The sequence below is a fragment of the Tachysurus vachellii genome, chromosome 22 (genome assembly GCF_030014155.1).
Source record: "Tachysurus vachellii isolate PV-2020 chromosome 22, HZAU_Pvac_v1, whole genome shotgun sequence".
NCBI classification, from domain to species: domain Eukaryota; kingdom Metazoa; phylum Chordata; class Actinopteri; order Siluriformes; family Bagridae; genus Tachysurus; species Tachysurus vachellii.
This window is the reverse complement of record NC_083481.1, coordinates 15372407-15390706: the sequence shown is the minus strand read 5'-3', so window position 1 is coordinate 15390706 and position 18300 is coordinate 15372407. Positions and strand designations below refer to the sequence as shown.

The window sequence follows — 18300 nt, the reverse complement described above, 5'->3', positions numbered from 1 at the left end:
TAATCATAGAAGAACATCTAAAAATCCATCAAGTCCATGTCCACAGCTTCTTTCCACAAGTTGTCAGGATCCTTAATAATATACTGCCTTGGACTTAACAAACTCAGATTTATCATACACTAGCCACTTAACCATTAATCAATCCGTTATAATTAACACATTTTTCTATGCAGCCAGTAGTGATTATGCTTTACTCACCACACCCTCCACACACTACACCATTGTGTTTAATGTCCATCGTGTGTCGTATTAATTACATTGTCCCATTGTTTGTGTTTCTTGTTCTTTTCTCTCTGTTGTTTTGTCTACTCTGCACTGCCGCTTTGTCTTCCTCGGTGTGTTGTTTATCGTGTACGCTCATCGTGTGGCACAAAGATATTTGGAAATGCTTTTTTGTTCTTCCTTATACTTGTCTATGTCTAGATTTGACAATAAAATTAAAAATTCTATAAAACTAATCTCTAACACAAACCAGATGTACACCTGGATGTCAATCAAATATACAGTACTCCTTCGGTGTGAGGTCCATAGAAGGAAACAAATTCCACTCCACTAAAAAATTACATACCACATATATCAACATAAATCAGTGTAGAACTGAAAACAGCTTTAATCCTGATCACATATTTCAAAATATTGGGCCTCGAGTGAGACTTTCACATTCCTGTCATGGATGAGAAAGATGGCTATATTTCTCACTGCTCATGGGAAAAATTTGGGTTGATCTATGTGCTATGTGCTGATAAAGCTACGGTGTCATGTTGTTGATTGTGCGGGAAAAAAAGTGTTAACCAGAGGATTAGTTGCTTCATGTGACATTCTGGATATTAAGTGTCTTCTATAGCAGGTTAAATGGGAATTTCCATGGATATTCATTCATGCAGTTCCATAGCTGCAATTTCACAACAAATTCACATGATGTTATACAGTATATAAGGAATAAAACATGATAAAGACTGATATTATATAGATAGAATATAAAAAAATAATAATGCTTGCAATGTTTACATATGTTACTACTAAAAAAACCCCCAATAAAAGCAGGTCCTGGGTGTTTTTATTCCTCTTACACCACTTCGTATCATTGTTTCGTTTAGTAAAGAACGGCTAGTTAAATTTAATGTCTAAAACAAGTTCCTTCTGGTGTTGCATAAAAGCTTTTAACTCTACATAAGGCAGTTAAGTAAAACAGCAAGTTTATTTCATTTTAATGGCATACATAACAACTTATGAATATGTTAAACATACATGGAAAAACAATATTGCTTACAATTCATTCTTTTTTTTTAGTAAAATCGTTGACCTTAACATAAATTCATATCAGTTCACTAAATACTGAAAAATGTGGCCTTAAAATAAGTCATACTGAGTAGTGGTTTTATTTATGGAGTGCTCAGCACCCTGGTTATTTAAAAAAAAAATAGAAAAAAGTAAAAAGAAAATAAGCATTATGCAGATTGATATCATAAAAGAAATGCTGAGAGACATTTGGAAAGAGTGTAGTGTAACATTCCAGAGATATCAAGTGCATCCATGTTTTGAGAATATACGAAAAAGCTTTAACCTTAAATGGTCAAATATTGTGAAATTCCGACATTCTTTTATGCAAGACTTATGCAAGGTAAAATATCAGTCTGATGACAGCCTACTGGCACCCGACTGTAAGTGCTTCTAAATCCAGGTATGTCCAGGAAGGCTTTAACAAAATGTTCTAATATACATGTGCATTTGAAAAGGAGTGGATGGTCATTGAATAGAATTATTATGGAATTATTAATGGACACACCATAATCCATTGGTTAATATTCTAGCTGTTACATGAAACCACAAGATGCTGACCTATGACTATGATCTAATCTCTTTTCTCTCTCTCATTTCTGACACTGTGAATGTATTACAGTAGTTTCCTTTTGAACATGGATCAAAATAGCTGGAAAATATTCATTCATTGATATTCAACATTTCTTCTCATTACGTACTAACCTGATGCACATTCATGTTTTCTGGGTCAAGTCCTTTCTCTGTTAATCCTGAGCTGATGCATACATACTGTATGTACTGTACTGTAAGTCTGTTAACTTCCATATTATAAGTTTCATTCTAGTCTATGGAAATTTTATTAATACACATACCTAATGTTGTGTATTTGGTTTGACTACCTGGCAGTACTTAAGCAAAATTTCCCAGTTTGGAAGCAATTAGACTAAATTCCTTAGTTTTTAAGCTTCCTTGGAAGGATCTTCGGATTAACAGGTTTTTGAACCTGGGTGGTATCTTGCTGTGGATGTGGAAGCTCTGGTTCAGGCTCATGAAGCTGTTTAAGAAGCACCGTCTGATCCTTGGTCTCCCGTTTGGCCAGTCTCAGCAAACGCTTCAGATTCTTCACTTTGTCCCTCAGGTGGTTGTTGGCTTTCTCAAGCACCTTAACCTTCTGAGAAAGTGTTTTGACCTTCTCCTCTTCCTCAAAGAGAGCTTTCTGCACTGTGGAGCACAGGAGCTTTGAGACAAGAAGAAAAGTAGATGTAAATAGGATATAATAATATAATTAGCCAAGTGAATCAGCAAATGTGAATTGCAAATGCTCACATAAACTCCAACCAAAAACAAATGAATACTATGTAGGATTATGTATGCAAAGCTGGATCATTTGAAAACATAAAGACGAATGGCAAGACTATGCTGCAATTGAGATCCATGAAATAAAACACAGTGCATAATTTTATAGAAAAACATTCAATGACAGGGTGATACAATACAACAGGAAATGGAGTTGCAAATACCACCCTGGTTTCCCATAACAGCACAAGCTTCAAAGTGTTTTATTCTTATTACACCAGCGCAAATACACACATTTTATCATTTTATAATTACATATAATGTTGTGAAACATCAGCTTTAGTTCATTTCAAGTTAGTTCCTGTTAAAACAGATCTTCCATCGCCAGCCATTCTTTTTTCTTGATAGTCTTTATCCAAAATATAAATAAAAAATGCAGCTTGTCATGTTACAAAGTACCAAAAAAAAAATCATTTTTGTCCAGAGGACGTTCCCATGTTGGAAACCTTAACATTACAGAGTAAACCCAGAAATCCCACAACATCTCCTTCCAGCCGAACACCTTAACAAAATCCGCTCTTTATTTCTTCTCCGTCTCTAAGCTAATCAGTTTAAACAGGATTTAGTGCAAGTTCATTTTAAAGTATTTAGGAAAAGACTGTTTGATCATTTGCTCATTTTGGCTGTGTGTTAACCTTAAACCAAATTTCCGTTATGTGGTTAACTGATTTTATGAGATATCCTTTTCCCCGTGAGGTGCAATTAATGAACTGCTTTTAATAAATGCCATTATTTTTTACGTTCTATTCTATTTGCAATCCACATCCCCGGGCAGCTTCTTTACATTATGTCTCTAACAGAAAAAAAAAAGAAATCTAGTATTATTTCTCAATTTGAACTGCAGAGTTTGGCTTTATAGGCATCAATATCATTTGAAAAGAGCACCTTTAGGACTTTAGTTCATTAAAGGTTTAATGAATAACTACTGACACTATTTCTGTGTTTTAATAAACTATCATGGGAATTGTGGTATTGTGGGAAATGTTGATGAAGCGAGCAGGTTTTCCTAATTTATATGTATCTGTCTCTAATTAAGAGCGGTCTTTGTTTGAATTGGTGCAAGCCACTGCTGGTTTTGATAACCAATCTGACCACAACTATGGCAACTTCGCTTAATTGTCTGTGGCTACGGAATGTTCCATACTTAAAGGAAAGCTCAGCATCTACACACATTTTCCCAACCATCTAACAGCCTAACCTGAATGCATCAAAAACTGTATTTTGTTTTAACTGGCATATTCTCAAGAACTCATGAATGTAAGAAGCAGAGGACTGAAATTCAGATATTTTTTTCGGTAAGTATGGTCATACAATAATGATAGTTTCAACATTAATACAGTGTTACTTCCTTTGACCTTTTTAAATCTTAAAACTTGCATGTTTCCAAGCAGCTCAATTAGTGTTAAAAATACAAGCAGCTTATCTGTAACAACAGCCATGAGAAAGCTGCTCATTTAAACACTGTTTCTGCTTCTTTCTGCTTATTCCAACACTTTTTAGTTGAAATCATGGCATGTAAAATCCTGAAAGATGTATAAAATTACTAAGTATTCATGTAAAAAAGAGGTAGATTAGATTACTGTAACTAATCAGTAGATCACATTGTTGTAGCAGATCAGAGTATGTGATCACAGATCATATAACTGTAGCACATTCTGATCTACTACAGTGATATGATCTGTGATCACATACTCTGATCATATCACTGAAGTAGATCAGAATGTGCTACAGTGATATGATCTGTGATCACATACTCTGATCACAGATCATATCACTGTAGCACATTCTGATCTACTACAGTGATATGATCTGTGATCACATACTCTGATCATATCACTGTAGTAGATCAGAATTTGCATATAACGTTCATGCAGTACACCACTGTAGTAGATCACATGATTTGATCTCTAGTCATTGTGCTAGATCTGTATGTGTAGAGCAAGACTATTGCTATAGTCGGATTACATGTGCAGATCACATAACTGTGGAAGATCACATTATTTTGTCTCACTTGAATCATTGTGCTAGATTAAACTGTATAAACTGCATTAGTAGATCATGTTACTGCACTAGGGTCAATTGTGTAGATTGCATAAGTAGATCACATTATCATAATAGACCAGAATGGATAGCTAAAGGTAGGTCACAATTGTAGATCAGAATGTGCAGATCACATTCAAGTATCACATCATTTGATCTCCCGTCACTGTGCTACATCAGAATGTGTAAATCCTATTTGTAGATCACATCAGTTTAGTCGATCAAATCATTTAATCAAAATGCGCACTTAACAATAGTTGATCACATCACAGTGATAAATGTGGAGATCACATGAGTAGATCACATCACTGTGTAAAACACTTTACTAAATCACAACTCTGCTAGATCAGAAAACATAGATCATGTTTGTAGATCACATCACTGTAGTAGATCAGAATGTGCAGATGACATTCATGGATCACATCTAATGTAGAAAACATTATTTGAACAAAATATCCAAACAACAATAGATCACATCACTGTGGTACCTGTGTAGATCACATTAGCAGATCACGTCAATGTAGAAGATCAGGATATGTCTATCTCCTTAGCAAAAATATAAAATGCTTTTGAAAGCAATAATGTCAACTCACAAGGTTCTACGACAACACTGATACAGTATGTAGATGACTGCAGCAGATATAAGACAACATTTTGTCTTTTTATATACTTGTCTTTAAACATACATTGTAAATCTAGCTCCGAACATTTTCGTGTAAGTGAAGTAAGTGACTTTAAATTACGTCTAACATGATGCAGTGATCATTCCTATAATCCAAGATTTCCTACATAGCTCTTTCGGTATTGCTACCATCTGGGTTTTTGTGTAGCTATAATGTGAATCTGGACTATTATGATATAAATATGTGACTCGGATAAATGTGAACCATATGCAAGAGGATGAATGATTGTGGTAATCTGCAGTATGACCAGACTATACAACAACACTGTGCAACAATAAAACTATAGAAAATTACAGCTGCACACGTGTGTGTACATGTATATCAGTGAAGCAGTATTTAATTGCCTGTCCTTTATAGACTGTATGGACACTGTCCACTGCACTTGAAACAAGGCCCAAACTCAGCTGGGTAACTGTCCATGCCATACAACGCTGCTGTGCAGTCTGTTCGGTGACCTTCATGACAACCCGTCATACAGGTATGCAAACATTTCACAGGAATTATTTTTAAACAGGAAGCTATTTCTGCTGGCAATGAAAATTTCATGATGTACAGTTTTCTTTCTTTTTTTTTTTTTTTTACCTTTTTACTGGTTGGGCTGTAAAAAAAAATTGACGTGAAATAAAAAGGTTACAAATAGTTTCCGAGTTTTTACCATTATAAATATCAATTAAAGCAGCTTCCACAAAAGCATTGCCTTCCACAAAACTTCGCTCTGACTTCAACAAAAATATGAATGCAATTCCATATGAAAGCAAATGTCTGCTGTTCCTCGTCCTTCCAAATGATCGCTGATACAAACCGAGACCAACTCATTACCGTAACCTAATCCGCTCTCATTGCTTTGCTATGACAGAAAGCTTTCACAAGAGCTCAGGACTGGATTGAAACCAGCTCCCTAGTAAAAAAAAAAAAAAAAAAAAAAAAAACCAAGGTCAATGGAAGGAACACCAAAATTTATTAAGTTCAGCAAATTAGAGCACATGGCTTAGTGTTGACACTGTGATGCTGATAGAGCTGTGATGAATTGTTGCAAAATTACACAAACATGTACAGCCACAGAAAGAACTAATAACTAATAATAAACATATAGTTATATTTATAAGAATCACATACTTTTAAGAGAGCACTAAGGATTTCAGACGGTTGATTTCATAAAGGTTGAATAATTGCTTATTATTTCCAAAGACCATGTCCCAGAAATAACCGGTAACTATTTTTCCTCAAGATTCGCAAGCAAAAGCTTTAGGCTTGAATATCATACATCTTTTTCAATAACCTACAGGCTTTCATTCATACACCTACAAGAAACATGCTCATGAAAGGACGATAAAACAAGCACATGAGTGAGCTCACAGGTATTGAAGAGAGGACACGGCATATGATTAGGCCTTTGCATGCCTTCACTGAGATGTAGATAAGCATGTTGGAATAACCAACATTGTACTAGACCATGTCAGTCGTAAGGCAGAGACTGGAACTGGAAAATATTTCTGCATGATTCTCAACTACTGCTTAGTGTAGTGGTGAGGTGGAAGTCAATTACAGCTTTAAATGATACAGAAAGTTTTCATGAATGACACGAGATCATCTCAATGATTAGAGAGGCTAGATTACAGAGCTAGCGTTTTTAAGGTAAACGTGCATGTGGGTTTTATTATAGCTGTTGTGCTTCAATGCTTTTTATACTCATAATTGAAAGGTTGATTGTTTGACAAGGGCTTACCCGGCTGTCCTCCTGTGCCTCCCACTCTGGAGTGTACGTGTGGACCTGAGTCCCAGATGTGCAGTTGGAGAACTGGAAGAGGCTGGCGAACATGCGATGGTTTTCAGGCGTGTCAGGGAAGATGGGGTCCTGGAAATTCACTCCATGAGGAATAATGTTGTAGTTTTCATCCATCCTTGAAGTGGGTGAGAAGAAAACAATAGCTTAGACATCGGCGTCACATCACAATGGCAACTAGTATTGTTTATGATGGAAACATTGTGTGCTGTTTGTTCTGTCCCCATGGCAACTGATTTTTTTTTTTAACTCTTTCATAATTTGGCTCATAAGATAACTCAGGAATCCATTACACATGTTTTTTAATGGAATCTGCCAGTGTCTAGTATACTTCATGAAGAACTCCAAAGCACTATTAATGTGATGTCATAACATGGCAATGCCAATCAGATTGTAGCATTTCCTTTTCACAGAGTTTCATCTTTCTCTTATGGGATTTTGTTGAGCTAGAAAAACACTTCTCATGCACACCCAAGTAAACTTTCTTAGCATCAGGGAAGTGAGGAAAGTGTGTTATCAAAGTTCTTAAAGTGGCTGGATAAATATTAAATCCAAAGCCATGGTTACATTGGCACAAAGAAGCAAAAACGAGAAGCTCTTTTTACTTTTCCCTCGATTAAGGGCTGACTCCCTTTATTCTTCCTGTAAGTTTTGGCAGACAGCAGTGAGCAGATACAGGAAAAATCGCCCTAAGTGTGCGTGTGTGTGTGTGTGCTCTGTCTGATGACAAGGATGACAGTGTAATCATAAATGAACTAAAAAAAGAAAAACATCTGGTTTTCCTATTCAGGTCATTTTGGAGAACCCTAAACATATTAGTGAGAGTTACGCTTATGACAGAAAATCAGGCATTAATAGAGCTCTGTACATTCATTCATCTTCTACCGCTTATCCGAACTACCTCGGGTCACGGGGAGCCTGTGCCTATCTCAGGCGTCATCGGGCATCAAGGCAGGATACACCCTGGACGGAGTGCCAACCCATCACAGGGCACACACACACTCTCATTCACTCACGCAATCACACACTACGGACAATTTTCCAGAGATGCCAATCAACCTACCATGCATGTCTTTGGACCGGGGGAGGAAACCGGAGTACCCGGAGGAAACCCCCGAGGCACGGGGAGAACATACAAACTCCACACACACAAGGTGGAGGCGACCCTGGAGGTGTGAGGCGAACGTGCTAACCACTAAGCCACCGTGCCCTCGAGCTCTGTACAAATAAAATAAAATATGCTTACTTTGTAGGAGAATATCAGACATCGTCCCTGTCAGATGACGTCTTACCCCACCCGAGATAAATAAGCATACTAAGAAATCTAATTATCGTGTTCAGAATTGGTATTATCAGTGTTTTTGTTGGTTTTTGGAAACACTTCGCAAGGTACATTTCCAGTCTACCTGATGAACATGCCTGATGACTACGTTCCTGTATGTGTGTATTAGCTAGAAATGTTAGATTTGCTGACTCAAAGCCATCTGTAGCAGCTCATGCATCCGGAACCTTTTTTTTAAGCTCTGGAGAATCACCAAAAGCTTTAGGGTTATAACTTAATGTTTTTTATAATCCGTAGTTTTATCTGGCACAAGCTCAGACTGAATCCTAAAACGAATCCATGTTTGCATACAAAGCCTGCAATGTTTTCAGCCAACTATACCTGAGACTGGCAGGCTTCATGGTATTTCAGTCTTAGATTCATATATTTGTTAATTATTGATTTCATGCTGTTATATGAAAATAATGAATGCGGTGGATATTATAATTATGTTTCCTCTTCTACCACAGCTTCTTGCCAATATTTATTAATAATTAATTAATGACACATCATACCTTTTGAATAAACCTTTATTCTCTCACGTCAATCAAATGATTAAATTTAATCCAAAAAAAAAAAAAAAGAGTTGTTGAGACAATCCATTGCCAGACCACTAGGGCTCTTTGTGGGGGTCCAGTCACTGTATCGATATTAGAACATGTGAATGTGTATCTCAACGTAATGTGTACCTGTTGGCCAAAAGGCAGGAAGCCATGCCATCCAGGTTTGTATGTAAAGACCTGTTTATGTATAGCTTTGTTCATGTTAACCAAGTTGTTATGCCATATGCTATGTCATGTGATGTCTTTTGTATAGTTTATTAGTTTATGTTATGTTAAATTAAAAGTAGTAAATCCACTGAATCTCTGCGTTTGTGCCTGATGTGCTACAGTGCAAGGAGGATAGGACCAACGGAGGAGAACCAGGTCCGATCCCCACCTCTGGCGCCGTTTCTCGTGTTTTTAACTACCCAAAACAAATAAAAACATTATTATGTTAACAAGAAACCAGTAAACTGTAAATTCCTTCAATCTGGAAGACTCTCCCTATGGTGGAAAACTAAAATGGCTTTACCTTGACTGTTATAAAGCGCTAACACTGGAGACTCCTTCAAAAAATGTTAAATACTATAAATATCTCCTTAAAAAATCAACAATAATATTTCTACCAATCAGAACGAAATACTTTTAACAGACTTTTTTCAGCAACTTTTCTTCCATCCACATAAACGATGCCTGGGTTTAAACCTTGTTCCCACTCAAATATGTGTGTAAGAGCATGTGCCATTAATTTCCTCTGAATTTGCACCAGCTATAAGACATCGTCCAATTATCATAACAGACAACAGTCGTAAAGGTCAAGAACAAACACAAATGCATCTTGTGTGAAGAGACACGAGAAACTTAGCGGATTCTGAATGAGAGCGACGTCTTAACCTTGATTAAAGAACTACATTCTTCAATTTGTGATGCTCAGTGTGTCTTTGTGAGTATCCGATAAACAAAAATTTATTAAAAAAGAAAGTTGGCTCGCTAAAGGGGTTTGGATGCATTTAGTGTTTGGCGAAGATGTCATCGTACTGCATCTTGGTCTGTTTACCATCTGTATTTCATATGTTGCAGAAGATGATGACAAAATGTGTTGCGTGACAAGTAATACAGTTTACTACCAACCTTCTTGTTCCTTATCAAAAGTTGGTTGAGTTTCACTAATCTCTTTCCAGTAATACTAATGTGAACATCTTAAATCTTAATCTTTTCCGGTATGCGCTAATAAAGAAGAGGGTCTTTATGTTGTCTGAGGAGATTGCACCAGACGTTAAAATGTCACAGCCTCAAATTCCTTTAAAAGAAGTTCAACCATTACTCCCAATGACCTTTCACTTTGCTTTAAAAAAAAAATCTCAGCACCCTTTCATGGAAGATCATGCCAGGTTAAATGTTGTTTATCTGAGCATCCATGCTGATTCGATTAACATTTCCATGCTCTGCGTCTCTGGCTTCTCAATTTTTTGATGGTTTGACTTGTGAGATTTGTCCTGTCAAACTCAATCCAGCTGGAAGCTTAGGTTACGATTTGGCATTTTTATAGCTTTAGTTCATAAACACACACACACACACACACACACACACACACACACACACACACACACACACAGAAGATATCTTTTGAATAGCATGCTCTTAATATAGTTAATAGGTAACTATTAGACTTTACAATGATTATAGGTTGGAATGTCTTGAAACTGGCTGCTCAGTAGTTCATTGTCCTGTTAAGCATTATTTCATTATTATACCATGGATTTTTGAATCTGATTGGTTAAAAGGTGATCAGTTTTCTGTATCAGCAACCTAGACAGTAGTGGCAGGAGCAGTTCAAATCACAGAATCATTATTTCTGTCAGGACCACTTTGTCAAATGAGAATTTATTAGATGATAGCATACAGTTAGCGTTGGCGGTATGGTTCTGTTCTGGGCAGGAATCCACGCGCCCGTCCGTGCGCATGCAGGGACCGAGCGGGGAGAGCAGCAACTAGAAATTAGAATAGACCCCCCCCTATAACAGAACCATTGATCATGCATAGAGTTTTTTTTTTCTTTGCAAATAATAAATGAATGAATTGATAAATAAATAATTAAATAATTAGAGAGAGGGAGAGAGAGAGAGAGAGAGAGAGAGAGAGAGAGAGAGAAATATGTGGAGATTTAAGACGTAAACTGGTACAACGGACACAGGTTCCGGCATGGTGGAGTCGGGGTTGGAGGTGGGAGTTTAAGTCGCAGCAACAGCGATGCGCTAGAAAGCGGCTCAATGAATGGGAATTTAAATGGTCGGGTAATATGGATGTCGTAACCGGATTGGTGCGCGTCGTGGACAGCTGATTAACAGCTGATGCACGCTTCATGACGTGGCCTGCCAGAACTAACGCGAACCTTGATGAGTGACATTTATAAATGTCTCCAAAAAAGACCCAAGGAAATGTGAATCCCAGTAAAGAACAGCAACACAAGTCTATGTAATACCAATTTCTCCAATTTTTATGTTTTGTGTCATTTTATGAAAAGGGACATAACATGCAAATCTTAATAACCTATGTATTCAATGTACTATGCGTTAATAACATTTCAGAATTCTCTGTGAATACAGTAAACTTCGTTGAGTTCCCACCATGACCATGTCAATACAAGGCCACCCAAAAATCAAATCTGCCCACAGTTTAAACTTCCAGTACACCCATTATCCTCCAGTCACTGTAGGGTTCTCCTCTACAACATATACAACCTGAAGCAATGTGTAATGTTTAGCTGTCCTGAACATACATATGTCTCATTCTGGAGGTATTCTTTCCCTCATGGGTCCCATCTGGAGGACCAAAACTGATGATTGATTGGTGGCAGGCTTTGCTGACTGCACTTTGGAGTGTTTCAGGAAATGAAGAACCCCAGAGAGTAAGAAAGAGAGAGGGAGAGATGGAAATCTTTCAACGCTGGTTTGCTGATTCAGCACCGGCATGGCCTTAACAGGGTTGAAATGCTGAAAACAATACGTTCTTTTGTTCAATGAGCTTACCCCCTTCTTTTAAAACTCCTAGGAAAGGGCAATGTGTACAATAATGGAATGCAGATAAAGACAAACTTTGAGAAGCCATCTAAGTCTTCTCCTTAATCTTGCTAAGGAAAGCATCCCTGTGGAGCATCAGATTGTTTACCATACAGGAACCTTTCAGATTTAAGACATTATCAGAGATACCAAAGATCAAGAATGCCTTTGTGGCCTCCTTGTGATATCAGAACAAGAGTTCACAACAAAATGTCCATTCCTTGGATATAAATGTCTGTTCATCTTTGGCTGGAACTCAAGTGCTAACCTGGGATTTAGCTGTCTGACCAAACTCACCATAAAGAGAGGAGGAATTTCTTGAAGAACAACATAAGAATCTGGCTTTGAGACCAGTTTGGCTCAGAGAAAGTGGTTCATGCATCACTTTGTCAAAAATAATGAGCAAAGCAGTCGTCATGTCAGTCCTCTTACCACATCAGCCCCTAAGGTTTTACTTGGCTTGGGACTTTGAGATGGGTTTGCTGGAGGTAGCTTGGAATTCCTTTAATGGAAGTACAAAGCAAGTGCACTGTTTGTTATCTGAAAGGTGTTGAAAATGCAGGGGAGCTTAACGTGTCTGCACAAGACTGTTGTGTTAAAATCATTGATTTGGTGTAGATTGGGTGGTTGTACTGTAGAGAGGCACAAACGTTCTGGTTCGGGTTTGTTAGCTTAGCGCATAGACTCTTCAACAGGACCTTCAAGCAACCTGTTTTTTTTTTTGTTTGTTTGTTTGTTTGTTTCTCATTATACACTTATTTTCCAAACATTTCCAATGATTTCTGCCAATTTTAATGCTGATGTAGACTCTCAAGCCAAACATACACTACATACAGTATACATCCCCAAATCTGACCACCAAAACACCCTCTGATTTTTCACCCTCTTGCTCTGTATGGATCTTGGTGTTCATACTGGTCATATGTTCCACTGTGGTTTGGTTCAATATGGATTAAACCCATTAAACTCAATCTCATCATGCTGGTCTGGTTATCTGATAAATCGATCAATAGAAGAGTTTACATGGGAAATAAAACAGCTTTTGTGGATATTAAGATATCCAGGTCATACTGACAATGTGGTGATTAAAGGCCATATTTTGATAATTACTGTGATGAATGCCGCATTCAGTTCCTGTAGTGCTTCCTCAGCTTCATTCAAACCACCAGAAACATCACGGTGGAAAACATGACATCAGATTATATTATACTTGTGCTTCCTCTTCTTGCAACTCCATGTTTTGTGAAACCTTAAGGCTGCTTGTCCACTGTTATTAAATTAACCAGTATGCAACAGATGTTTTCTTTTTACTGAAATCTTTATGAACCTATTGAAAGGATCTGTATTAACGTGTCCCTTATCTACATGACATCTAGGGGAAGTTCTTTTAAATAGATCCAGCTGTTTGCTTTGACCCAGAACAACCGATGCTATATATACAGAGAAAAAAAATGCAGCAGTTGTCAAAATCAAGTGGGTGGTCAGGTTTAAGGTCATGCTTTCATGGCTTACTGTGTCTTGTAGATACAATGAAGGGGGAAGAAATATGAGCCGCTAATAGTGTATCTACTCTGGATTTTTGTTGACCGACTGAGAAAATAATCGTCCCTCTTTCCACAGTCTCGCCTATTGCTCTAATATGTACATTTTTACAGAACCTTTATGCCTTGCTTGACATGCTGACCTGATTTAAACTCTGTGTACTGTATATGCTACGGTGACATAAAGTTTTAGGGATAAAATGAAATACCAAATGGTGCAGCACATTTAGAGAATGCCTCAGCATTCCTTAATGACTTGAATACTTGGCTTCCACGAGAGCTGAGGTCATACAGTTGACTGGGATTTTCACTTACACTTTTTTTCTTGTGAAAATATTGGATGTTTCACATACAGCTGTTTTTCATGCATGTCGAGCACAGCTGTGTTTGGCATTTTTACAGTCAAATCAAACGGTTGATTAGCTTCAGTAATTTTAATGTGTCTGCCATTAAATACAATAAGGAGAGACATGGAAAGGTTTGCAAGACACTAGGCAATGTTACATGTGGGAGAAAAGTATCACTCACTTTGAATTATTGGACCTTTGAGTGGCTCTAAGATGCTGAACACAACTAAAACAGTCTGGTTGTTAAGATACACAAAGCATCCGCTGTCAAAACGTAAACGTTCCAACAAGCCTGTAAGAACTGAATCACTGTGGTTAAATACACAAGGAATTAAATAGTTGCGCAAATAGTTGATTTCTTTCTGTCTCTTCATCTTTCACTCAGTCATACAGTAATTAAATTCACATCTAGATGTTTGCTCTTTTCCCTGAGGAAAAATCTCTATGCAAAAGCATCCTTCTTTCAAAAAAAGGTTCAAGTAGAATCTTTTGGATACTAAAGAACCCTAGAGGAGGAACACTTTTTCTAGCTAGTTATAAAGTCAAAGCATTGCACAAACTTAAATTCTCATATAAAGAGCACAAAATTTACATAAAGACTCTCAAATATCCATTCAACTACAATTTTCTCTGTTTCCATTTAGACCAGGGTGAAGCTATTAGTGAAACGTAGACCTTGTAGCCATCCAAAGAACACTGGAGCATGGCCATCAGTCAAAGCATTGTACACACATATTCCAAAGGCAAGAACCCAGATAGAAACACAAAACGTACATGAAGACATCTGTTTTCTTTTTAATTATGAAAAAATGTAGACTGGTAAGAACATTAACCATTTAAATTAACACTGAAGAACTCTCCTTTCTAGGTAGGGGTTGCTTCTGGTTACTGGATCTTCCATGCCATATACAGTATGCAAACCATACATTACAACACTTAAATTACTTTCCCATGTTCTCTTTCTTAATCTCTATCTAAGAAACATCTCAAGTAGAACCTTTTGAGAAAATTAGATCAATTAACCATTCAAAGAACACTTGAGGACCCACCTTTTTGGGTTACTTTTTTCATTTATAAACCCATAGAAGACTCGTCCAAACCCATAGTAGAAGACCAAGTGAATCCTTCACAAACCATTTGTCTATGTTTTTATTTCCGGAATCGTCCAATGGTCCAATAATTATTCGCATTACCTTTGTGGAAACTTCTTAGATCATTATCTCCATCAATGGTTGGTCTTTATCAAATGCATTGCACAAAAATGTGATGGAATCCGCACTGAAAAACTGTGACTGATGGAAAAACTGAAACTGTGCAGGAAATTGGTACAGTTTTGGTTACAGTACATTGTAATATACACTTCTGTGCTTACCCATGACCATATTTTTTTAAAAAAAAGGTGTATTCTAATTCTACTCTTTAGTGCATGAACTTTTCCCTAAAAAAGTGCCCCTAAACTTCCACTTTACGTGTGCTTCCAGATTTCTGTTAAAGTATTCCTTTATCACACCTTATTGCACTCATCTGTTAATTAATGTCTCCAAAAATATTTGTCGATTTAATATATTTGGCCAACCGAAGACTATAGTTTGACACTTTTTCAGTGAGTCACTATGCTTCTTGAAATGTTTGGTGCTGAAATGTCAGAACGTGCACTTGCTCTATCTATCTATCTACACCTAGACAAGACCAATATCTCCTGTCTGCTCCTCTTTATGGCATTCTTCCATGAGTGACCGTTTTCATGACCTAATGAAAAAAACTAGAACTTGTTATTTTTCAGCAACTCCCCCAAGACTTTCATTAAATTCCCAGTCTTGGAAAACATGTAGAAATCTCTGGTAAGTAGACCTGCACTATAGATGTAGTAGATTACATAAAGACATTGTTTTAAATCATCAGTTAATTATTATTATTATTATTATTATTATTATTATTATTATTATTATTATTATTATTATTATGTGTGCCACATTTGGAATACAGCTATAGAGCATCTCTTGGAATGCTGATGGCAAATTGTACCAACTGCACTGGGCACATTTTGCCATCAGGATTCCAAGAGATGCTGTATAAGCTATCTCTATAGCTATCCTTGCTCCAGGTCTAGGCCCCCTTAGGGCACCCTGGCATCAAGAATCCCGTTTCTTTACCTCAAGAAAAAGTAGTAGTTGTTATTTTCCACCACGCTGTATGAGTAACATGGAAAGTAGCCGAGTCCGGTGACGTTGAAGCGCGAGCCGGCGGGCACCTCCAACATGCTGCCCCACGCCTGGTCGCACAGCAGCTCGATCTCAGCCGAGAAGAAGAGTCCGGCTTCGTGCTGCCACGGCAGGTAGTTATACGCGCCTCCGTGCGCGTCCTGATGAACAGCGAGCACCCTGGCGAAAACGATTATCTCGGCCAGCTCAGCGCGGCACGCTTCCGTTTGCGGTCTCCAGTCATGGGGAAGCTGGCACCCATGCACCGCGATCACGCACAGCGTGAGCAGAGCCACGAATGTCGCAATTGCACGCATCGCGAGGAACCGTGTCCAGGGCGCGCGAGCCTCCTAAAGCAGCCCTAATACTCAAAACCAGATCTAATCACAACGCGCAGCATCCATGTGCACGGGAACGCTTTGTGTGTAAAGAAAGTTATTGCAACAAAGCTATTACAGTGTAACTTTTTAACCTACAACATCAGTGCATCTGGTTGAATGCTTATTCAAACTGCTGCTTTTCTTCTCTCCATCCCGTTCCGTGATCTGGCATTACGCACGGCTCGTTTGGACGCTGGGTTGCCAGATCAGATTGACCGATCTCAAATCCAATCTAGGTTTAAATCCCTCCCCAGTGTACTACACTAGGCTGTCACAAAGTGGGGAACTTTTGACAAATGCAGCAATGCTGCTTAGCACAATAAGCGAAATGAATCCTGTGCGTATTTGCATCCCAATTGACATCGTTTTCTTAAAATGCTGTACATTTTCCTTGCCCTACAGTAGAGCCTGACATTTTTAGGGGAAGGGGGACTAAATCTGGAATGGGATGTTCTTCAAGCACATATGGGTGTAATGTTCAGGTGTCTACAAGCTTACATACTGTATACAGTAGTGCAGTGATATTCTATGATGAACTCCATGATTTAATAATTCTGAGTTATGCTTATTTGTGTTTTATTACGCACTCAAATAGTCATCAAAACCTCCTGTTTATAAAGTGTATTTGTATCCCATCTATGTTTACATATGGTAGGCTGAATTAAACCATTACATCCATGTGGATCCAGACCTTTAGAAATGAATGAGATATTCCTTTCAGGAATGAGGTATAGACTATATTGTCTATACATTGATCAGTACTGTAAGAAGACAACGTTGTTGTTGTTTAGTTCTTGCTGGTAATGACACAACCCTGGATTACAAATCAGATACTATTAATAACATACAAAAATAATCTACATACTGTATCCAAATGTACCAGTGTGCAGACTGTCCACCAGTGTCAAAGACTGTCCACCAGTGTCAAAGACTGTCCACCAGTGTCAAAGACTGTCCACCAGTGTCAAAGACTGTCCACCAGAAAACATTCATCACTAAAGGATGTGGATTAATAGCCAACTGGAAAATAAGTGGAAATATAGATTTACATTTTTTCTGTACATTTTCACTTTACATGACTGGGCAAGCAAAAATTCTCCAAACTGAGAATGAAGTTTCTGGGGAATGTTGTCAGTAAGTACTTCAACCTTTGACCCATGACATTCTGGCTATAAATAGTACTGAAAACGGCTAATTAAAAGACACACACACACACACACACACACACACACACACACACACACACACACACACACACACACACACACACACACACACACACACACACAGACACGCACACACACAGAAAGAGAGAAAAAGAGATTGAGAGAAAAGAAGCTCAAATGTATTTAGTAATATGTCATTTTTACAAAGTGTGAATTAACCACTTTATATTATTATATCATATGTGTCAAGGATATAATTATTAATCTTCTTTATTCCATTACACCTACAGCAAATGAAGATGTTCTATAAAGATGTGGAATTATCGATATTAATGAACGACCTTAGGTGGGCAGGAGCGTCTGTTTGTTTTGCTGCCATCTAGTGTTAAATCATTTCAAGTACAACCTCAGTGACAAATAAAACTAAAATAAAATAAAAATTCCTCTTAATTCTGAGAGTGGTTTATTAAATGTATTCCGCTTCAATTAAATACAATTGATGGAAGTGTATTTGTATGTTTTGTTTATGAATTGGATTAAAACGCCATTCATTTGGTTATGCCAATCATTATGAGAATGATTAATAAATCAGTTCCATAGGATTGCAAATGCATTGCTTAG

General features: G+C 37.6%; 1 protein-coding gene across 1 annotated transcript; it reads right to left on the bottom strand.

Annotated features, from left to right (window-relative positions):
* Positions 1 to 1179: 1179 nt before the first annotated feature.
* On the bottom strand, positions 1180 to 16797 carry ccdc3b (coiled-coil domain containing 3b). The gene is made up of 3 exons (XM_060858127.1): positions 16086 to 16797; positions 7066 to 7240; positions 1180 to 2497 (listed from the first exon to the last, which is right to left on the bottom strand). The coding sequence occupies exons 1-3, from the start codon at positions 16448 to 16450 to the stop codon at positions 2213 to 2215; spliced, it is 825 nt and encodes a 274-aa protein (XP_060714110.1). The 5' UTR covers positions 16451 to 16797; the 3' UTR covers positions 1180 to 2212.
* Between the last annotated feature and the right edge of the window lie 1503 nt (positions 16798 to 18300).